Source organism: Schistocerca cancellata, chromosome 3 (genome assembly GCF_023864275.1).
Source record: "Schistocerca cancellata isolate TAMUIC-IGC-003103 chromosome 3, iqSchCanc2.1, whole genome shotgun sequence".
Classification (NCBI taxonomy): domain Eukaryota; kingdom Metazoa; phylum Arthropoda; class Insecta; order Orthoptera; family Acrididae; genus Schistocerca; species Schistocerca cancellata.
This window is the reverse complement of record NC_064628.1, coordinates 458,791,139-458,816,117: the sequence shown is the minus strand read 5'-3', so window position 1 is coordinate 458,816,117 and position 24,979 is coordinate 458,791,139. Positions and strand designations below refer to the sequence as shown.

The window sequence follows — 24,979 nt, the reverse complement described above, 5'->3', positions numbered from 1 at the left end:
GTGTGGGCTCTAATCTCTCTGATTTTATTTTCAAGGTCTCTTTGCAAGATATACGTAGGAGGGAGCAATATACTGCTTGACTTCTCGGTGAAGGTATGTTCTCGAAACTTCAACAAAAGCCCGTACCGAACTACTGAGCGTCTCTCTTGCAGAGTCTTCCACTGGAGTTTATCTATCATCTTCGTAATGCTTTCGTGATTACTAAATGATCCTGTAACACAGTGCACTGCTCTCCATTGGATCTTCTCTATCTCTTATATCAACATACTTGATTTCAATGGCTGCTTCTCAACCCGTTCAATCTGGGTCCTTCCCCAGAGAAACAGCTTTTTTGCACTAGGTGAATGATTGTTATCCTTGGAACACACCCCCTGTTTCCATAACCCTCTGGCCTCAGTTCTCCACTAACCCTTGCCCCACACTCACCTCCACACTGCCCCAGGACCGTGACTTAACTCATCCTTTATCCACATCCTCTTCCCCACAGTCTCCCCCTCATGGTCCACTTCCACTTGTAATCATGCCCTGGACGAACTTATCAGTGCTGGTGCCCACATTGTCACATTTCTATCACTTGTACCTGTTGCCTCTCCCTCACGCATTCCTATCCCATATGCCTTGTAATGTAACATACCCAGACACGACAAAATGAAGAGATTGTTACCTTACGTATGACTCTTGATAGATTCCAATTTCTTTTTACTGACAAATACAAATTCTATGTTTTTGCTCATTTAAATAATCTTACATTGTTTGCTTATGAATATATCACAGTTTATTACTAAGTAGATAATGTTTTCAAAACCATAAGAATTAAAGTTGAATGAACTGAAAATATACTTGTATTTTCTGTTTCAAAAGTAATTAGTGCAGTAATTTTTACACTAAACACAACTGTACAATGATAAAAGGTGATACAAATGTTAATAAAATTAATAATTCAGTTATTGCATCTGTAATTAGAAATAACATTTAACTATTGTGGCAATTATAATTTTTGATTTAAGCATTCTGTTTAGTTAATCTAGGTGTACAGTACATATTATGTCATTCATAAATTAGTAAAGCAATTAGTTTCATGAAAAAATTTAAATTTCATTAAAATTTGTAAATGTAACAATATTTGGGAGAACTGCCATTGTTAAAAGATATAAATAACTGAATGGCTGAGACCACAGGGTCAATCAGTTACTTGCAAATTTTCAGGCTGTTGCTAGATTGTACATTTATGGACAACATCTGTACATAACATTTTCAAAAAGTTTTTGATTAGTTCATTAAAAATTTAAGATGTAACTGTAAAAATGTGTACAGCTTTCATTTTACATATCATGTTCGTTGTCTTGTATGTCACATGCACATTTAATTTTTGTATTGCAAAACCTGTGTTGCTTATAGTGAAACATCGTTCCACTTTAAGACCACTAAACAAGAGAAAAAAAACTTCCTACTTATTCTTAATTGACTGACTCTTGACAGTTGTCTCATACTGTGATAAAGAATAGTACTTAAAGCACTTACATGTCTCCAATCATAAGGGTCTTCGAAGGAACAATAGAATGTCTACTTGATACAACATCTTTTATAAATAACCCTGGTTTGCCAAGAATAACAGCATTTTTTTCAGAAACCGTTTCCATAATTGAAAGGAAACTCCCTGGACCTGTGTGAGAGTAACATCTTATTATCACAATCAATAATTTCATGAAAGGTGACATTCAAGTATGATAGCACCAGCCTAGTACATACCTATCATTTTCAGATCACTACGAAACATTACAGTTTCATCTGTTGCTCCAGCAACAAATATACAATCAGGTTTTTTCAGCAGAACAACAGCTTTCATCATTTTTAAGTAATTGATGTTGGGATCATAGTCAACAACAACTGCACCATATGATGAATCAAGGGATGTGATTTGATTTTTGAATCCAGATAAAGAAGTCTCTGCAAGTTCGGGCTGAAAAACATTTCAACATTTAAAACTTACTTTGAAGTGAGAATCACATAGCAAAAATATTTAGTAACACTTTTAATTCAAGAAATTTAAGAAAAATTTAGAATAATGTGATCAGTTTGTTAGTATGCAGTAATGAACATGAAAATTATAATTTAAAACCATGTATTTCAAAATCGACAATGGAAGGACAAATGTATAACTATCTAGTAGTTGAGCTGAATCAATTCTGCCTGCTGTGCACATAACAATATAGCTAAGATAAAAAAGAATTTATTTTAGAGAAGAGTGCAGTGAGGATATTGTGTCAAGTTGATAACTGAACATTTTTCAGGAACTTCTTCAGGGACCTTGGGCTTCTTACACTTATATGTCAATAAATCTATTCGCTAATGGTATTTGTGGTTTATAATAAAAAGTGAATTTAAGATGAACTGTGGAATCCATAATCACAATAAAACAAGTAAAAATAATTTCCACATAGACTTTGCTTGCATCTATTTTTAGAACTCACAATTGAATTTTATATTCTGGTGCAAAATTCTTTAACAGACTGACAATAGAATCAGACAAGAAATTGGAACTTCTCAGATATTTGAAAATAAAAACATACCTTATTAAACACCCCTTCTGTAGCTCATTAGAATATTCTACATCTACATAGACACTCTACAAGCCACCACACCATGCACAGTGGAGGGTACCCTGTACTGCTTTTCCCCTCACAAATAGAGTGAGGGAAAAATGACTGTCTATATGCCTCTGTGTGAGCCCTAATTTCACGTGTCTTATCTTCATGGTTCTTATGCGCAATGTACGAGGGGCATTTGAAGAGCCCATGCAAAGCCTGAGAGATGGCACTACCAGTGCGTATTGAGGTCATGTTTAGTTAGTAGCATCTTTGCAAAGAACACACGCCCAGTTTCAACCATATTGGTCTATTTCTTTGTGTTTGGCATTTGTGTGAATCAAGGAAACTGAGTGATTGTCAAAAAATGGACAAAAAAGAGTTTTGTGAGGTGATTAAACATTACTTTATGAAATGCAAAACGCCTCAGGAGACTAAAGAGAAGCTTGATAAACATTACAGTGACTCTGTGCCTTCAATTAGAACAGTTTATAAGTGGTTTCAAAATTTTTGGAGTGGCCATATGGGCACAAGTGATACTGAACATTCTGAACACCCTGTGGAGGTTATGACTCCAGAAATCATTGATAAAATCCATGATATGGTGATGGATGAGAGAAGAGTTAAGGTGCACGAGATTGCTAGTGCTGTGAGCATCTCGAATGAACAGGTACATAATATTTTGCACAATTGCAAAATTAATGGAAATAGGATTCCATCTCATTTCACATCCCACCTATTCTCCAGACTTGGTTCCCTCAGACTACTATTTGTTCCCCAACTTGAAGAAATGGCTGGTGGGAAAAAGGTTTTATTCAAATGAGGAGGTGATTGCAGCAACTAATAGCTATTTTGCAGACTTGGAGAATTCCTATTATTTGGAAGGGATCAACAAATTAGAACAGCATTGGACAAAGTGTATAAGTTTAAAAGGAGACTACATTGAAAAATAAAAAATGTTTACCCCAAACATGTAAGTGGCTTTTATTTTTGCACGGACTTTTCAGATGCCCCTCCTATATTGGCAGCTGTGAAATAGTTTGACAGTCAGTTGCAAATGCCAGTTCTCTAAATTTTCTCAATAGTGTTTCTCAAAAAGAATGTCGCCTTCCCTCCAGAGATTCCCATTTGAGTTACTGAAACATCTCCGCAACACGTGTTGTTCAAACCTACTGGTAACAAATCTAGCAGCCCATCTCTGAATTGCTTCAATGTCTTCCTCTAATCTGACCTGATATGGATCCCAAACACTCAAGCAGTACTCAAGAAAAGGCCACACCAGCATCCTGTATGCAGTCTCCTTTACATGTGAACCCCTCTTTCCTAAAATTCTCCCAATAAACTAAAGTCAACTATTTGCCTTCCCTGCAACAATTGTCACATGCTTGTTTCATCTCATATTGTTTCGCAACATCACACCCAGATATTTAATTGACTTGACTGTGTCAGACAGGAGTCTAATAATTATAGGTTTGATCTTCCTACCCCATCTGCATTAACTTACATTTTTCCATCTTTGTATCTTTCTAATCTTTTTTAGCTGAGTTTAAGGTTGATACCTCACTAAGACCTCAGTTTTATTGATACTGACACTTTACATTGTTTTGCAAGATCTAAATTCTGATGAGTGAACCTTTAAAATTTTTTTAAATGTTTTAACTTTTTTGTCTTTTGTAGCCTGATAATGTATAATAAATGCCTCTCATTTTTATTTTCTTCAGTCTTAATTGCATATCTGATGACACTAACTGAAAGAATGTAATAAATAAAGAAATGTGTTAAATGATCTATAGTCGAGATGGCATAAGATGATCCCTGACAGCTCATAGCACTGTTGCCAGCTCTCAACTATGAAGTATCAATGACTACAGGTGAAATCAGTAGCCATCAACAGAGCTGTGATGACAATGAAGTGTTGCCACAGAGACATTTACATCACATTACGTTACTGGTTGAGGCAGGCCAGCGAAGCTGCTCCACCCAGCCCACTAAACTACCGGGGATCAAGTTACGCTGACTTAATTATAGGTGGCTTTACTCACAAAAAGAACATTAAGTTTAAAAACAACTGTAAACAAAGCATTCAGTGAATTTGAAACCTATTTTTTTTATAACGTCCATCAAAAAGTTCCAGGAACATTCAAGCACATGTAGGATAAGTTAATGTCTTAAAATAATATGTTCAGGCAATTACTGAACCTTAAGAACCAAAGTAGTAAACAATCAAATAAAAGCTGAAATTTTGAATTATTTCATGGAAGAATGTGGCACCATGGTTTCCATACAGCCTCAAGGAGGACAGATATAAGGATAGAGGTTATAAAGTTCAAAATCAATTGGTTACTCAATTATGAGACATGATACTAGCCATGAAACTATTAGATTTTACTTTGATTATGCAGCAGAAATTTCTTCACTTCCAACAGTTTTTGAAGTTTGCCAGAGGAGTATATCTGTGTAACTACGAAACAACTGACAAGGATTCGTATTGGTATTCTGTACTTCAACCGTTTATTTAAATGTGCATTCTCACTTCCTGTAAACAAATTCAATACAAGCCTAGCAAAATTTCTAAAATTTGAATCATACCACAGTACAGGAAGTTTAAAAGTCTGTGACAGATGACCTGCAATTTTATTGAAGCTCAGTCATAATTCTGATGCTTCTCAATGGCAATAAAGCAGCATATTGCAATGTAAGGTGGCTATATGTCAGAAATATAGTACAAGATGAAGTACTGTGATGAATGTACACTTTAAACAGGTTCAAGCTGGATGTTTAGTGCACTTTGTGTTTACGTATCTTATGAAAAATGTAAATAATTACAAATACAATGTAATTACTCTAAAATAGTCATGTAACTTGATTTCCCAGTATTATTCTACTAATTATCAAGTAGCAAATCTGATAAATAATATCTAATAAATCTAGTAGTTTACAAGTATTATTTCATGAAAATGATAAAAAATTAAAATACTCAGAGATGAATAGAATACAAAACTGTTATAGTATGTTATGATTATACACAGCAGTAATTTGGTAGATGCTTTACTAATTTTACATTGGCATTTAATAGAAAGAATACATAATAGTCAGACCAAGCCTGTAAAAAGAATCAGTAATTTCCAGCAGGTTAAAACTAGAGTAAATGCAGTTATGTACCCCAGATGACCATGTGATACCAATAGGCCATCGTGTCATCTTCTGCCAACTGCATAACTGGATGTGGTGTGGAGGGGTCAGGGGATCAGTGCATCGCTATCTCAACCATTGTTAGCCTTCTGAATCCTGGAGTTGCTATTTCTCATTCAAGTAACTCCTCAATTGTTACCACATGGTTGAAAGCATCCTGTTCTAGACTTCCTATTAAGGAATAATATCTAGTAGTATTGAGAATCAAACATGGAGCCTCCACATGGGAGTCAGACATGCTGACCACTCAGCATTGAATGCACACACTTACTAGCTGTGAGAACATCAAAAATTTGTTTTCAATTAGGAATCATCATTAAAAGTGATAAGCAGAGTTGAACCAACACAAGGAAGTGCAACTCGAGTGGTACTGATACCCGTGAAATATGTTGCAAAATTTTCCAGTAGGGTTCAAGAAATGTATTACCACCAGTCACATACATGACACAGAATTGTCGTAATGGGAAAATTAGAGTTATGTTTAGTACAGAGGTGTGTGGGCAGTTGCTTTTCTCCAGAACATTAATGGGTTAGTTAAGAGGGAGAACTAATGATAGTGGTACAGTATGTGCCATTTATCATGCAGCAAATGGTTGCTAACAGAATACAAAAGTAAACATAGAGCCTAGACTGAGTCCCAGCCTGGAAGGCAGTTATACTTTCCTAAGAAAATTCAAATCAGTACAACTTTTATGCAGACTTTATGTTCCCTTTGGAACCAGCATGATGGGTTTCATTTTGTCATCACCCTCTGTATTCTGATCCTTTCTCCCACAACACCTTGTCCATCAATGTATGTTGGGGAACCTCTGTGGAATCTGGAAGAAATACAAAAGTTTTACAGGCTATCTGAAGCTTTGAGATTGTCCATGAGATACAACCTGATGTAGAGAATAGCTGCAAGAGGCAAAGTTCTTTGTACAAGTACTGGTCTACAACACAGTACCAAGTTGTCAGACAGTCTTATTTCAGTGTACACTGTGACACGGAGTGAAAACTTAGTGTGGAATCTTTTGAGCAATGTTAATGTAAATTTATGAAAAAACATGGTGGAGATATAAGAGTCGCGGGGCAGGGAGGAGAGTGATAGATGGGTAGGTGCGGGGGACTGTGAATTGCTGCTTGTGGGAGCATACATGGACGTAGTGGGCAGCGGGTAAGTACGGCAGATAGTTGCAAATGGGAGGTTGGACGGAGGGTGTGGGAGGGTGGGAGGGAGCAGAAAAGGAGAGAAGTAACAGACCATGGGTGTATTGGTGGAATAGAAGACTGTGTAGTGCTGGTGTGGGAACAAGGAATGGGAAAAGTGGTGAATGACAGCGAATAATGGAGGTTGAGGCTAGGGGGTTACAGGAAAGTTCCCACCTGCACATTTAAGAAAAACTGGTGTTGGTAGGAAGGATCCAGATGGCACAGGCTGTGAAGCAGTCTTTGAAGTGAAGAATGTTGTATTGGGCAGCGTGCTCAGCAACTGGCTGGCCCAGTTGTTTTTTTTTTTTTAATTTTTTTTTTTTTAATTTTGGTACAGGTTGTCAGTGACCATTCTTGGAGAGAGACAGCTTGTTGGTTGTCATGCCCACAAAGAATGCCACACAGTGGTTGCAAGTTAGCTTGTAGCTCACATGTCTGCTTTCACAGGTAACCCTGCCTTTGATGGGATAGGTGATCCTTGTGACCAGACTGGAATAGGTGGTAGTGGTGGGAGGATGTATAGGACAGATCTTGCAACTAGGTCTATTACAGGGATTTGAGCCATGAGGTAAGGGGTTGGGAGCACCGGTGGAATGCTGATGGATGAGGAAATTGTGTAAGTTTGGAGGGCGGCAGAATACCAGTGTGGGAGGGGTGAGAAAGATTGTGCATAGGACATTTTTTGTTTCAGGACACAACAAGATGTTATCGAAACCCTGGTGGAGAATGTGATGCAGTTGCTCCAGTCCTGGGTGGTACTGGGTCATGAGGGAAATGCCCATTTGTGGCCAAACAATGGTACTCTGGGAGGCAGTGGGTGACTGGAAAGACAAGCCACAGGAGATCTGTTTCTATATGAGACTGGGAGGTTAATTTCAATCTGTGAAGGCCTCAGTGAGACCCTTGGTATATTTTGAGAGGGGCTGCTCATCACTACAGATGTGACAGCCACTGGTGCCTCAGCCATATAGAAAGGACTTCTTGATATGGAATGGGTGGGATCTTTTGAAATGGAGGTATTGCTGGTGGTTGTTATGTTTGATATGGATGGAGGTACTGGTGTAATCATCTTTGAGGTGGTGGTCAGCATTGAGGAATGTGGTTTGTTGTGTTGAAGAGGACCAGGCGGAGCCAATGGGGGAGGAGGTGTTGAGGTTCTGGAGGAATGTGGACAGCATGTCCTCACATTGAATCAGATCACGAAGATGTCATCAATGAATCTGAACCAGATGAGGGATTTGGAATTCTCAGTGGTTAGGAGCATTCCTCTAGATAGCCCATGAATAGGTTGGTGTAGGATGTTACCATGTGGGTGTCCATCGCCATACCGCAGAAGCCTTCAAAGGTCAAGTAATTATAGGTGAGGATATAGTTGGTCATAGCAACCAGGAAGGAGGTTGTAGGTTTGGAATCTGTCAGAAGTAGTGTTCAATGGTGACAAGGTCATGGGCATTAGGGCTGTTAGAGTACAGGGAGATGGTATCAACAGTGATGAACAGGACATCTTGTGGTAAAGGAACAGGAACTGCGGAGAGTCAGTGGTTGAAATAGTTTGTGTCTCTTATGTAGGTAGAAATGGTTGGTGTCTTTTATGTAGGAGGGTAGGTTACAGGTAATACGCTGAAGGTGTTGGTATACAAGAGCAGTGATCAGCCATAATGGGGTGTCTTGGGTGGTTGAGTTTATGGACTTCAGGAAGCATGTAGAAGGGAGGAGTGTGGGAAGTGGTAGGGATGAGGAGAGAGATAGACTCAAGGGAGAGTTTCTAGAATGTTTATAAGGATTTGTAGAGAGACTGGAGATCCTGTTGATTTATGGAATGGAGTTTCTGTGGCAGGTTAGGTAGGTGGATGACTCTGACAGCTGGTGGAGTTGTTACGGCAGGTAATCCTTGCAGTTCAAAACCATTTTGTTAGCAGATAGGATTACATGGTCAGGATCACATTTTAGGTGGTGGACTGTGGTTCTTTTTGCAGATGTAAGGTTAGCTTGTATGTTAAGGGATTTGGGGAATGATGGTGAGGCAAAGTTTGAGGTTAAGAAATCCTGGAAAGTTAATGGGGTGACTTGGGGGCAGTGGGAGTGTATCACGGTTGGGTGGAGGAGTGAACTGAGTCAGGCAGGGTTCAACAGTGGTTTGGGGTTGAATCTGATTGGCAGGGCTGTTGGTAAAAAAGTGTTTTCACTGTAGGGACTGGGGAAATGAGAGAAGGTCTCTAACAAGACCAACAAGATAGAATTTGGGAGTGGGGCAAAAGGTAAAGCCTTTGGAAAGGACTGATACATCTGTGGGACTAAGCTTTTGAAGGAAAGGCTCATGACTGTGTTTCAGGTTGGTTTAGGTTCTGCATTCTGTGTGGTGGCTGGAGCGAGTTTCTGAGTGTGATAAATATAGTAGGACTGCAAGACGGGATTTGTCAGCTACAAGGGGTTGGGAGGAGGTATGGAGGCTGTTGTAAAGGTGGTGTATAATGTTAGTCCAAAGTAGGAGCAGAAGATGAACAGGTTGGAGAGTTTTTTTGAGGTGGTGTTGTGCATCCTGCTCTATTCCTAGAGGGCAAGAGTTTCAATGTGAGAGATAGGAGAATTTTACGGTTATAGAAGAGGTATCACAAGGAGGTTTGGGCCTGATTTACATAGTTTTGCAGGACTAGTTTGGTGAGTGTTAAGGACTGGTGGAATTCAAACAGATGGAGGTAATTGTAGAAGGAGGGGCTGCAGCTGGAGATGGATGATCTGATGGTAAGGCCATTTTGGAGGATTCCATCGACCATGCAACAATGTAAGAACAGTATGTGGGATTGGATTCTGGTTAGGGATAAGGAAACTTTTCTGCATTGGTGCATATGGAAGGAACGAGGATCTGTGGTGGAGGATAAAAACACATAAATACATGTTAATAAAATAAAAATATGTGTGAAAAAATATACCAAAACATGTGGCAAAAATCACAAAAAGGACAGAACAGATTACCGTATTTACTCGAATCTAAGCCGCACTTTTTTTCCGGTTTTTGTAATCCAAAAAACCGCCTGCGGCTTAGAATTGAGTGCAAAGCAGGCGGAAGTTCTGAAAAATGTTGATAGGTGCCGCCACAACTAACTTCTGCCATCGAATATATGTAGCGCTACACAGGCATCCTTTGTACGCACAAAGATAAATACTGGCACTAAACCTCTGCGTCAGTAAATAAAATTTAAAAAAAATTGGAAGACGAGTTTTTTTTCTCCGCCCGAGTTTCGACCACTGCTTTTTCATACATTATCCAACGAAGTAAATACAAATTCCATATTGTTCATCTTCGAATTTCAATGTACTATGAAAATCCGACTGGTAATACTGGGATTTTTGTTCTGAATTTTTTCCTACCTGTGAGAAGAGATGGTTGCTAATAGGGACCTGATGAAATGTGAATCACATGCAGTATTCTCTTCACCATAAGAATAATACGAATATAAACATTTTGCCATGTATTCTTTTGTGTTTGCTTCTATCTCATTTAAATCCTGTCTGCCAAATAAACTACGAAACTAGAGTGAGACAACAGCAAACGCGGAAGAATATACATATCGTGTCATGTTTATATTCGTATTACTCTTATGCCTAATAGTGATATAGTCAGAAATGAAGCACGGCAACTGACTAGATTTTTAAATCTAAGATGACTAATTTCTGTGCAGAATTTGATGTACTAAAGAAGCGGCCGCAAAGAGTTTCAAACGGAGAAAAATTTTCGCCAAACTCTCGTTCAGAACATGTTCTATCATACGCAGTCTATTATTTGGTTCTTGTTGATCATTATCAAAGAAAGCAGCAGTGTAAGTAACAACAAATAGCAGTCTCTTGCCATTGTTTCGCTAATGAGACGATTCCTCTCTTTTTTTAATTGTAGGCGGCGGTAGCGCGCACAAAAGCAAGCCATGCCGCGAGCAGCGACAGGCCGTAAACACGCACTATCGAATGCGTCAAACAATGCATGACACAGTATTGTAATGCATTTTCAGCTTAGAGTGACTGACATAAACACCTATAACATAGAAAACGGCACTTATCAGATCAAAGCAAAATAAGCAATCGATTCAAACCAGACGAAGCACGTGAAAAAGGAAGGGTATCCATATAAATACGGACGGAGCGCCTGACGCATAGCAATGGCTACCTGGTAAAGCTTAACTGCTAAGCTTTCGACTCGAACCAATCTACTGTAGCTGTATCGTCATTCATTCGATCTAAATGGTGTCTCATATTACAATGGACCAACTTTGTTTTGATTTGGAGGTGCGGCCTAAACTTTTCTCTCCCCTTGAATTTCGAGTCTAAAATTTCAGGTGCGGCTTAGATTTGGGATTTTTTTTTTTCCCTTTATTTCGAGTCTCATTTTTCAGGTGCGGCTTAGATTCGAGTGCGGCTTAGATTCGAGTAAATACGGTAATTATGGTAAAGAAAGATGAAACCTGAGGGAGTAGGGCCACTAGTAAAAGGTGAAAACAAAGTGAAATTGACATGAAAACACAATGAGTTCAAAGATAAAAATAAGTAAAAACGATTATAATATGGGTTGCAGTTTAGTGAGCAGATATATATAAAGAAGGGGGATATCAGGTGTGACTATATTAGGTGTGATTAGTATGTGCATACTGGAATAAGAGAAAGAGAAAGACTGGGGTGGGGAGGGGTTGGTAGAAAGCGGTAAAAGTTTGTGTGAAGGTATGAAAAATAACATACAAAAACATGTGAAAGTGGTGCAGGAAGAGTTAATCTGAAGGTCTAGGAGTAATGATATCGACTGGAGTAATGTGGGACATGAAATGCTGCACCAACAATCAGTGCAGTCTTGCAGCAGACTGTCATATGTAGATGTGATGGTTGATACAGTTTGGCTCATAAATCAGAGTGTTTGATGCAGTTTGAAAGACATGTCAAACACAGGAAGGAAGAGAAAGAAAATGATGGACAATGAGTAAAGTAATGTATTAGAAAATACAAGGTGTACATCTTTGCTTCCACCGTTTGCCAATATGTGGCAACAATGGTAAGTAGCGGTTGAAGGAAACAGAGCGCAGACATCAGGCAGTTAGCTTGGACCTCAGTCAAGATTCAAGATTCAAGATTCAAACATTAGTAGATTTGTGTCTGCATCATAAAGTTGTTCTTGATTGAAAATGTCAGTTTACGAGCCTAATTTTCATCATTTGCAGGTGTTACTGTTTTGTTTCAATATGAAGAAAGCAGCAGCTGAGTCTCATCAAATTCTCTCAAGTATGTATGGTAAGGACGCTATTAGTGAAAGAATATGTCGTGAGTGGTTTCAACGCTTCAAGAACAATGATTTTAACATTGTAGTTCAGTATAGTGGTGGAAGAGAGAATGTTTTGAAAGATGCAGAATTGGAGACATTTCTGAGTGAAGACTCACGTCAAACTCAAGAAGAATTGGCACGATTAGTGGGAGTGACACAGCAAGCCATTTTAAAATGTCTCAAGACTAAGGGAATGATTCAAAAAGAAGGAACTTGGGTCCCGTGTGAGCTGAAACCAAGAGACATTGAATGGTGTTTGTGTGTTTGTGAACAGTTGCTTCAGAGGCAAAAACGGAAGGGATTTCTGCATCGCATTGAGACCGGGGCCGAAAAATGGGTTCATTATGATAACCCTAAACACAAAAAATCATGGGGATATCCCGGCCATGCTTCCACATCGACAGCCAAAATGAATATTCATGGCTCCAAGATCATGCTCTGCATTTGGTGGGACCAAATTGTGTACTATGAGGTGTTAAAACCAAGAGAAACAATCACCAATGCTCGTTACCAAATGCAATTAATGCGTTTGAGCAGAGCATTAAAAGACTAACGGCTGCAATATAGCGAGAGGCACGATGTAGTGATTTTGCAGCATGACAACACTTGACCTCATGTTACAAAAGAGGTCAAAATGTACTTGGAAATGTTAAAATGGGAAGTCCTACCCCCCCCCCCCCCACCCCCCCATGAACCATGGACCTTGCCGTTGGTGGGGAGGCTTGCGTGCCTCAGCGATACAGATAGCCGTACCGTAGGTACAACCACAACGGAGGGGTATCTGTTGAGAGGCCAGACAAACGTGTGGTTACTGTGTGGTTCCTGAAGAGGGGCAGCAGCCTTTTCAGTAGTTGCAAGGGCAACAGTCTGGATGATTGACTGATCTGGCTTTGTAACAATAACCAAAACGGCCTTGCTGTGCTGGTACTGCGAACGGCTGAAAGCAAGGGGAAACTACGGCCGTAATTTTTCCCGAGGGCATGCAGCTTTACTGTATGATTAAATGATGATGGTGTCCTCTTGGGTAAAATATTCCGGAGGTAAAATAGTCCCCCATTCGGATCTCCAGGCGGGGACTACTCAAGAAGATGTCGTTATCAGGAGAAAGAGAACTGGCGTTCTATGGATTGGAGCGTGGAATGTCAGATCCCTTAATCGGGCAGGTAGGTTAGAAAATTTAAAAAGGGAAATGGATAGGTTAAAGTTAGATATAGTGGGAATTAGTGAAGTTCGGTGGCAGGAGGAACAAGACTTCTGGTCAGGTGACTACAGGGTTATAAACACAAAGTCAAATAGGGGTAATGCAGGAGTAGGTTTAATAATGAATAGGAAAATAGGAATGCGGGTAAGCTACTACAAACAGCATAGTGAACGCATTATTGTGGCCAAGATAGATACGAAGCCCACACCTACTACAGTAGTACAAGTTTATATGCCAACTAGCTCTGCAGATGACGAAGAAATTGAAGAAATGTATGATGAAATAACTGAAATTATTCAGATAGTGAAGGGAGATGAAAATTTAAGATTAAAACTGAAGAAACTGCAAAAAGGTGGGAATTTAAGGTGATGGGACCTGGATAAACTGAAAGAACCAGAGGTTGTACAGAGTTTCAGGGAGAGCATAAGAGAACAATTGACAGGAATGGGGGAAAGAAATACAGTAGAAGAAGAATGGGTAGCTTTGAGGGATGAAGTAGTGAAGGCAGCAGAGGATCAAGTAGGTAAAAAGACGAGGGCTAGTAGAAATCCTTGGGTAACAGAAGAAATATTGAATTTAATTGATGAAAGGAGAAAATATAAAAATGCAGTAAATGAAGCAGGCAAAAAGGAATACAAACATCTCAAAAATGAGATCGACAGGAAGTGCAAAATGGCTAAGCAGGGATGGCTAGAGGACAAATGTAAGGATGTAGAGGCTTATCTCACTAGGGGTAAGATAGATATTGCCTACAGGAAAATTAAAGAGACCTTTGGAGATAAGAGAACCACTTGTATGAACATCAAGAGCTCAGATGGAAACCCAGTTCTAAGCAAAGAAGGGAAAGCAGAAAGGTGGAAGGAGTATATAGAGGGTCTATACAAGGGCGATGCACTTGAGGACAATATTATGGAAATGGAAGAGGATGTAGATGAAATGGGAGATACGATACTGCGTGAAGCGTTTGACAGAGCACTGAAAGACCTGAGTCGAAACAAGGCCCCCGGAGTAGACAACATTCCATTGGAATTACTTACGGCCTTGGGAGAGCCAGTCCTGACAAAACTCTACCATCTGGTGAGCAAGATGTATGAAACAGGCGAAATACCATCAGACTTCAAGAAAAATATAATAATTCCAATCCCAAAGAAAGCAGGTGTTGACAGATGTGAAAATTACCGAACAATCAGTTTAATAAGCCACAGCTGCAAAATACTAACAAGAATTCTTTACAGACGAATGGAAAAACTAGTAGAAGCCGACCTTGGGGAAGATCAGTTTGGATTCCATAGAAATACTGGAACACGTGAGGCAATACTGACCTTACGACTTATCTTAGAAGAAAGATTAAGGAAAGGCAAACCTACGTTTCTAGCATTTGTAGACTTAGAGAAAGCTTTTGACAATGTTGACTGGAATACTCTCTTTCAAATTCTAAAGTTGGCAGGGGTAAAATACAGGGAGCGAAAGGCTATTTACAATTTGTACAGAAACCAGATGGCAGTTATAAGAGTCGAGGGACATGAAAGGGAAGCAGTGGTTGGGAAGGGAGTAAGACAGGGTTGCAGCCTCTCCCCGATTTTATCAATCTGTATATTGAGCAAGCAGTAAAGGAAACAAAAGAAAAATTCGGAGTAGGTATTAAAATCCATGGAGAAGAAATAAAAACGTTGAGGTTCGCTGATGACATTGTAATTCTGTCGGAGACAGCAAAGGACTTGGAAGAGCAGTTGAACGGAATGGATAGTGTCTTGAAGGGAGGATATAAGATGAACATCAACAAAAGCAAAACGAGGATAATGGAATGTAGTCGAATTAAGTCGGGTGATGCTGAGGGAATTATATTAGGAAATGAGACACTTAAAGTAATAAAGGAGTTTTGCTATTTGGGGAGCAAAATAACTGATGATGGTCGAAGTACAGAGGATATAAAATATAGACTGGCAATGGCAAGGAAAGCGTTTCTGAAGAAGAGAAATTTGTTAACATCGAGTATAGATTTAAGTGTCAGGAAGTCATTTCTGAAAGTATTTATATGGAGTGTAGCCATCTATGGAAGTGAAACATGGACGATAAATAGTTTGGACATGAAGAGAATAGAAGCTTTCGAAATGTGGTGCTACAGAAGAATGCTGAAGATTAGATGGGTAGATCACATAACTAATGAGGAAGTACTGAATAGGATTGGGGAGAAGAGAAGTTTGTGGCACAACTTGACCAGAAGAAGGGATCGGTTAGTAGGACATGTTCTGAGGCATCAAGGGATCACCAATTTAGTATTGGAGGGCAGCGTGGAGGGTAAAAATCGTAGGGGGAGACCAAGAGATGAATACACTAAGCAGATTCAGAAGGATGTAGGTTGCAGTAGGTACTGGGAGATGAAGAAGCTTGCACAGGATAGAGTAGCATGGAGAGCTGCATCAAACCAGTCTCAGGACTGAAGACCACAACAACAACAACAACCCCACCCACCGTATTCTCCAGACATTGCCCCCTCTGTCTATCACCTGTTCAGATCAATGGTGCATGGATTGGCTGACCAACACTTCCGATCTCATGAAGAAGTCACAAATTGGATCAATTCGTGGATCACTTCAAAAAGATGATCAATTTTTTCGACATGGGATTCGTGCCCGAAAGATGGGAGAAAGTAGTGGCAGGCGATGGAAAATACTTTGAATGATACCTGTGTAACCAATTTGTTTCATTAAAGCCTCAAATGTTGGGGAAAAATGGTGGAAGCAAATTTGTACACCTTGTAGTAACAAAGGAAGATAGCACTGGGTTATGGGATGGAAGGAAAGCCATTAGGCAAAATCAGACAATGGAAAATCACACAGGCACGATCATTCTCCCTGAAAGCAGAGACCAGACTGTGAGCAACAGCACACAATAGGAAAAGCAATCTGGGGGATAGGAGGAGGCTGGGCAGGGAGGGGGAGTGACAGCAGGGTAGGAGGGGGGGACAGTGGAAGTGCTGTTCGTGGGAACATATGGGATGTAGTGGGGAAAGGGTAGGGCAGCTAGGCGCAGATGGGAGGTTGAACAGAAGGTGGGGAGTGGAGTGAGGGGGGAGGGGGAGTGGAAAAGGAGAGAGTACAAAAAAATTGTGGGTGTATTGGTGAATTCATTCGTCACCGTTTTAAACAGACAGTTTATAAAACCATCGAGAACATCGAGTTCGCCACAACAGCTGGAGACAAGAAGAACCGCATACCAGTTAAGAGTGTTGCTGCTACCGCACTTGTCGACAGACCTTGTGTTTTCTGTGGTTGCAGACTTAATTTTAGTATTGATATTAATGATACATTTTCACATGGTAATGGTTGGCTCACTGTAGCCATTGTACGTGAAGGTACAGGAGTACCTACTGTTTCAGGACTTGAAAGTTTTGTTGACAGAGACATTATTGCCTATTGTACCTACCATATGGCAGAACTTGCAAATAAAGACTTTGGTAAATCAGCTTATATGTCTACTTCAGCATTGTCTTTGTATACTCGTAGTAAGAGAAAAATATCTGTTAATGAGTCTGTAGTCATTTGGGTTAAAGGTAAAGGTGTATGTGAATATGTAAAGTTTGTTGGAGACTGTACTGTGTGTTTTCATAAATAAATTTATTTCCATGCAAACTGATCTGTAGCGTCAGCCATTAACCGGACATGGGTACATCTAGAACCGGGGGCTGGAGTGGGAACAGGGAAGAGGACAGGTGGGTGATGGACAGTGACTAATGATTATGGAGGCCAGGGAGGTTTTCCACTGTTTAATGTAAATTTTAATTTGGCTCAAATTTTTCTTAGCATAGTTTTCCATTTTTATCCAGACTTGGTGGTTCAGTGATTCATAACATTTACTTCACAGAGCAACAAGAAACAGCACCCCTGTCACCAGCACAATAGTCTAAAATAGAAAAGTTTTATGATTCAATGAAGAATAGAAAGATGATGGGTGTATCCCAATGACTCATTCTGTCTTTTTCTGTCAATTTATTTGATAACCAGTTTCTTCACTCATTATTCTTAGAGGTCTAGAATGAAAAAGTGTCTAAGGTAAACACAAAAGTAAATATATCACTTACCTCATCTCCATGACAATCAATCCCAGCTTCTTTTAATGTTGCAATAAGTGACCTGGTTCCTATCACATATGCTTTCTTATTGAAATCCACACTTTTCAAATAGGCTGCTATGGTAACACCAGGTATTAAAATCTGCTCCTAAAAAATGCAAACTACTGTGGATGCTACTAACACAGTAAACTTCTATATTCACACTAGTTAATAAAGTTACATATTGTAAGTTCACAAGACAAAAAGATTAGTCACCCCTTGAGAAATCGGTACAAGCATAATTTAACAGTGTGTAATTCCATCCAGGGAATTGATAACTGCCTGGATTCTTATGAAGTGAGTGCATCAGGTTGTGCAGGTATGTCACATCCAGGGGAAGCCACTCACTTAGGATTTGATCATGCAGCTCCACCAACTTGCGAGGATGCTGACATTGGTGCTTTACCTGCTGTTCCAACATGTCCACAGATTTTCTACAGGGATCAAGTCAGGTAATTTTGCAGGCAATTGAGCTGTAATAGAGTCAGGGAGTGTAAAAAAAAAAAAAAAAAAAAAAAAAAAAAAAAAAAAAAAAACCAGCCACTTTTTCTTCAGGCCTGATTAACTTTGATGTCATCTTGTGTGCCTGTGTGAGCAATGACCTCTTGTGATGTGACTGACTCCAAATGTTCATTACACGTAGTTCCCATTACAATGTTCTCTCACAATTAGGTTGGATTGGACCTTCATTCGCTGCCTTTAGCAATTCCTGTCAGGTTTTGATTCGCAAGCTGTGAAGCACATCTTCAGTCCCTCCCAGTCAGGTCCTTTTTCAGACCACAATTCTGACATCAAGTTTCATGGCCTTGTATGTTACACCACTGCTTGTAGACACATTCTACTGTATGTCACAAAACAACAACAAATGTTGCAACTTCAAAGACCATATGGCTACAGGCATGGCAAACCACAATTGCCTCTTTCTGCCACTCTGTCATGTCTTTACATTTACCCACATTAAAGCACAATGTCCATTTGAAGCATAAACGTCTCACTGATTGGTACTGCTTTATGCTCACACAGAGGCAGTGCATGCATGGCTGGGCATGTGAGTCAATTGCTGTGCCCTCTGTAAGGGCTTAAAGAGTCACCTGTGCATGCACACTGAGGTGACTAGTTTTTTGTCCAGTGAGTTTAAGTATGATTTGTTGCCTGAAAAGTACTAGAAATATTTTGAAATTAATAATGCCTGTGAGTTAAATTTATTTTTTAATCTTCTTCTAATAACAGTTCACAGATAAATTTAGCCATTATGTCAATGTATAAGTAAGGAAGTTAATAGCAATACATAATTCCACACAAAAAGCGAATTATTTTTGCACTTTCAGACCTAAGACTTACTACGTTAGGGAAACAAGGAAAAAGACAAAGAAAGAAAGTTATGTAGACTGTCATGAGTATCACACTGGAAGAGAAAGACTGATTACAAAAATGAGAGTGCAGCAACAGATGTTGTCTACATCTCTTTACATATGTACCTAACTTATTCACAGAAAATACAAGAAGAGTATCTAAAACTAATACAAGAACATTGACAATAATCATGAAGTGCACTTCACTGGATTTATTGAAGGTACCACAGTATCAGCTGATTTTAAAAGGGAATTGTGTTGTATGATGAAACAGTATGACTGCTCAGTACTTACCTCCAAGAAGCTAAATTCCAAGTATTGCCAATACAAACACTAAAACTATTCCTAACTTCTGGAATTTTCCTAGAAGAAAAGAGGGATTGAGTGAGGTAGGTGGAAAGGAGGGACAAATCATTCAGACACCAAGTTGAAAGGGAGCCCCATGATGTGAGGATTAGAGTAGAAGGGGAAGGCATCATACAGAGTAGGAAATTACCCTCCTGGTTTAATCTCCATTAACAACCCCTTCTCCTTTTTTGCCAATGGCCACCATGGTAATGATGTGGGCCAAGTTTGAGGGTTATATGGAGAAGGGCACAATTTTTTACATTTCTGAAAATTTAAAGTGATCTGTCACTCACTGCACCACTTTGATATCTTATCAAGATCTGACTGAATATTTGTGTAGCTTCGTTAAGACTGTATTTCATTACAGATAAATGCACGAATGCAGAAAGTCTGAGGTTACTATCAATATTGTCCACAAGATCATTATATACAAAATGAACAGCAAAGGACCCAACATGCTTCCCTCTCACATCTGTATATTTAATAATAATAATAATAAAGAAACCAAAAAATTAAAAGAATTGAACTTACAAATGTTTGTAATGTAGCTATATCTATAAATTAATTTGCAGTGTGAATGTAAAATGACTCATTCCACATTATTATGGTTTATTGTGCATGGGACATGAAACTAACTAGCTAAGTGACATCAAAATCAAACCCAGCTTTCACCAAGATGGTTATTATGTCAATTCAGCCACAGAAAATGACTAAGGAACATGAATGTGTACAAATGAAAAGATATTACATAACTATGAGATAGGACTTCTTCACCACTTATATTAAAATTATTCTGCAAACAACAGAGAGAACATTTGGGGCAGCCGATCCATAATGACTGAATGACTGTCACATGCATGCCTCACAAATGTGAGGCACACATCATCAGTGCCTGTGGAGCAGCTGAGTATGAATTTTATTTTTTATACATCTGTTAGCAGTCCTGTACACCTTTTATGACCAGAGAAAGGGTGATGCTTCTAGTGATGGCAAGACTTTGAGTTGTCTACTTCAATGACACACTAAGCGATACTCAGCTGAATATACTGGGTGCTTTAAAAAGAAAGAAGAGATTTCAGTTGTTTATTTAAGAGAAACTATGAAAGATACACATTGTGCACAAAGATACACATTGTGTATAAAAGAGTTCAAAATATCATGTTTGTACAGACATTATGCCACACACTCAACATGGGTACCATGTGTTGTTTGAGAAACATCAGAAACATCAAAATGGTAAACCATTTCTTTCTATGCAAGAATCAACAGATCCCTGTCTATTGAATGACAGCTTTGACAATTCAGTTTCTCAGCTCTTGAAGATTAGCTATCATAGATCTGACAAAGATTCTGTCTTTTATGTGCCACCCCCCCCCCCCCAAAAAAAAAAAGAAAATCACGAAGTTTGAGGACTGGTGACCTTAGAAGCCAAAAGCAATGAACAATTTCTTGTTGTCTACCTCTTCCAATCCAATGTTGTGGGATGATGGTGTTACGATAATGCTGCACCTCATGGTGATAGTGAGGGGGAATGCCATCATGCACAAAAATGAAATCATAGTAATCTTTGTCAAGTTGAAGAAACAATCAATTTTGACGCATGTCCAGATATGACATTCCTGTCACAGTTTCCTCTGCAAAAAAGAACGGTCCATAAATTTTGTGAACAGGAACAGCACAAAACACATTCAGTTTTAGTAGATCTCTTTGATGTTCAGTGATGATGGCAGGATTTTGTGACACCCAAATTCTTACATTATGGCAGTTTACTTTACCCAACAGATGAAATTTTGATTCATCCAAAAAGATGAGTAGCTCAGAAAAAGTGTCCTCTGCTCTGAAATGCAAAATTTGTACCTTGTTATATGGTCGCCAGGATGAAATTGTTACAATGACTGCAACTTGTAAGGCTTCATATGCAGGCATCGATTCAGGACATACCACACCAACCTGTGGACTTCTGAGGGCTCCATGTGAATGCATCTCAGATACACTCAACGTTTTCGTCAGACATGCGTGGCCAACCAGTCCTCTTCCCTTGGTGTTTGCAACCAACTTCCAAGAATTTTTTATGGTAGTCACAAATCTGCTTGTGCAGGGGTGGCTTGTTGCTGAATTGATGGCAGAATGCACACTGCACTTGAACAATAAATTCATTTCAAGTAAATTCTAACACACAAAATGATTTCTCTTGTGTGGTGTAATCGCTATGTTGCTACAAACAAATAACAGTGCAGCTCAGTCCAAACTTTCCTCTATGTGTGATGTATGCAATATGTTTATATCTTTTACAGTTTATTTGTAATAAACAACTGAAGTCTGTTCTTTCTTTTTCAATCTCCCGGTAATCAAAGGTAGCTTGAAGGCTACTTAGAGAAGTCATATCAGATGAGGAATTTTACAAACAATTATATTTTGTCTGCTACAGTGCACTATAAGTACTTCATGTGTTTGCACAATCAAAACACATGAGTTAATCTTGCAATCATATCTTCTGAAGTTCATTAAACTTTCCTAAATCCACCAAGGTACACTAATACATATTTGCAATGTTGAGTTAAATTTTGATAAGTCGGGTACACTATGTGATCAAAAGTATCCGGACACACCCAAACACATACATTTTTCATATTGTGCTGTGACCTACTGCCAGGTACTCCATATCAGCGATCTCAATAGCCTTTAGACATCATGAGAGAGCAGAATGGGGCATTCCACAGAACACATGGACTTCGAACGTGGTCAGATAATTGGGTGTCACTTGTGGCATATGTCTGTATGTGAGTTTTCCACACTCCTAAACATCCCTAGGACCACTGTTTCTGATGTGATAGGGAAGTGGAAACATGAAGGGACACATATAGCACAAAAGCATACAGTTCGACCTTGTCTGTTGACTGACAGAGACTGCTGACAGTTGAAGAGGGTTGTAATGTGTAATAGGCAGACATCTATCCAGACCATCACACAGGAATTCTAAACTGCATTAGGATCCACTGCAAGTACTATGACAGTTGGGTGGGAGGTGAGAAAAATTGGATTTCATGGTCAAGCGGCAGCTCGTAAGCCACATATCACACTGGTAAATGCCAAACAATGCCTCACTTGGTGTAAGGAGCATAAATATTGGACGATTGAACAGTGGAAAAATGTTGTGTAGAGTGACGAAACATGGTACACTATGTGGTGATCCAATAGCAGGGTGTGGGTATGGTGAATGCCCGGTGAATGTCGTTGGCCAGAGTGTGTAGTGCCAATAGTAAAATTTGGATGTGGTGGTGTTATGGTGTGTCATGTTTTTCATGGAGGGGCCTTGCACCCCTTGTTGTTTTGTGTGGCACTATCACAGCACAGGCCTACACTGATGTTTTAAGCACCTTCTTGCTTCCCGCTGTTGAAGAGCGATTCGGGGATGGCCATTGCATCTTTCAACACGATTGAGCACCTGTTCATAATGCATGGCCTGGAGCAGAGTGGTTACATAACAACAACATCCTTGTAATGGACTGGCCTGCACAGAGTCCTGACCTGAATCCTGTGGAACACCTTTGAGATGTGTTGGAACATAGACTTCATGTGAGGCCTCACTGACCGACATTGATACCTCTCCTCAGTGCATCACTCCATGAAGAATGGGCTGCCATTCTCCAAGAAACCTTCCAGCACCTGATTGAATGTATGCCTGTGAGAATGGAAGCTGTTGTCAAGGCTAAAGGTGGGCCAACACCATATTGGATTCCAGCATTACCGATGAAGGGTACCATGAACTTTTAAGTAATTTTCAGCCAGGTGTCCACATACTTTTGATCACTTAGTGTACTTCAAATACTGTACCATTGTGTAGGCTATGTCTTGTAGTGGTACTGTTTTTTGTTTCTGCACCTGTTTAATACCAGCACTTCTAAGCAACTGCAAGTGACTTACGAATTTATATTAATGAATATTAAATGATTTCATAAATACAGGTGAATCCAATTCCATTTCCTGAAGGTAGTTCCCTTTTGTCACTGCAAATCACTGCAGCACACACTGCAGAAACATAGTGCCAAATTGTGACCAGAAATCTATCCTCTGATGAGCAAATGACAAAAACCATATTGTCAGTACTGATTTCACTGGGCATGATTCACCACAACAGGCTGTGAGATGGTAGGGTGGGGGAAGGGGGCCACATCAAAGAGTTTCTGTTTGGGTAATTGTTAGTAAAATGAAAGTAAAGAATGAATACTGTTCTTCAAGGCAGTGTTAAACAACCTATCATACTGAGGATATGTATGTTTATTACTATACTGCAAGTATACGTGCATGCAATCAGAAGATATAATATGTTTTCATTGTAGTGTATGGTCCTCAGTCAGAAGATCAGTCTGATGCAGTGCTCCACGCAAATCTTATCGTGTGGAAGTCTCTTCATCTTTGCATGACTACTGCAATCTACATACATTTGAATCTGCTTACTGTATTCAAACTTTGGTGCTCCCCCCCCTGCCCCCCCCCCCCCCCCTACACAAACATGCACACACACATCCCTCCATGATGAAAATAATAATTTGTTGATGCCTTAGGATTTGTTCTATCAGATGATCCCTGATTTTAAGCAAGTTTACCTATAAATATCTTTTTTCCCCAGTTTGATCCAGTACCTCTTCTTTGTTATTCAGTCCACCCATTTAATCTTCTATATTTTCTGTAGCACCACATTTCAAAAGTTTCAACTCTTTTCTTGTCTAAACTGTCTAATATCCACATTTCAGTTCCATATAAGGCTACACTCCATACACATAGTTTAAGAAAAAATTCTAACACTTAAACTTTTTATTCATTGTTAACAATTTTCTCTTTTTTCAGAAATGCTTTCCTTGCTATTGCCAGTCTGCATTTTATATTTTCTTTACTTCAGCCATTTTTCAGTATTTTTCTGCCCAAATAGTAAAACTCATCTACCACTTTTAGTGTCTCAGTTTCTAGTCTAATCCCCTTAGCATGACTTGATTTAATTTGAATACTTTGTGTTACTCTGGTTTTAATTTTGTTAATGTTCCCTTATAACTTCTTTTCGAGACACTATCCATTCCATTCAACCATTCTTTTGAGTCCTTCACTGTATCTGTCACTAAGTGTATAGGTTCGATAACATCTGATATAGGCTACAACTCTGTCCATTTCATTCTCAATTACTGCTTCCCTTCGCATGATCAGCAAAGGTTGTAGGTAAGTTTTTGCTTCCTGTTTTTTTTTTTTTTTTTTTTTTTTTTTTTTTTTTTTTTTTTTTTTTTTTTTATATTTGCTATGTTTAGAATTTCAAAGAGTGTATTCCAATCAACACTGTCAAAAACTTTCCCTAAATTTATTAATACTATAAATGCTGGTTTGTCTTTCTTCAACTAATCTTTTAAGATAAGTCAGATGGTTGACATTGCCTCGCATATTCCTACATTTCTGTGGAACTCAAACTGATCTTCCCAAAGCTGGCTTCTACCAGTTTTCAATTTTTCTGTAAATACTTCTTGTCAGTATTTTGCAATCATGACTTATTAAACTGATGGTTCAGTAATATTCAAATCTGAGACTGCCTCCACTGCCGGATGGTTAGTGGTGCTGCCTTTGATGCCTAAGGACCTAGGTTTAATTCCTGGTACATCCTCAGATTTTTTTTCTGAGGGTGGGAGGTATGGTATAGGGTCCACTCAGCCCTCATGA

At 39.2% G+C, this 24,979-nt stretch overlaps 1 protein-coding gene across 3 annotated transcripts in view; it reads right to left on the bottom strand.

Moving 5' to 3' along the window:
• The window catches only part of LOC126175233 (glycerol-3-phosphate phosphatase-like), an 89,677-nt gene that overhangs the window by 26,357 nt on the left and 38,341 nt on the right, over window positions 1–24,979 (bottom strand). For all 3 annotated transcript variants that reach the window (XM_049921869.1, XM_049921867.1, XM_049921868.1), the window contains exons 4-6: window positions 17,550–17,687; window positions 1,750–1,960; window positions 1,522–1,663 (exon numbers count right to left, since the gene is read on the bottom strand). In XM_049921869.1, the coding sequence (XP_049777826.1) occupies window positions 1,522–1,663; window positions 1,750–1,960; window positions 17,550–17,687 (491 nt within the window). The remainder of the gene's footprint in view (window positions 1–1,521; window positions 1,664–1,749; window positions 1,961–17,549; window positions 17,688–24,979) is intronic.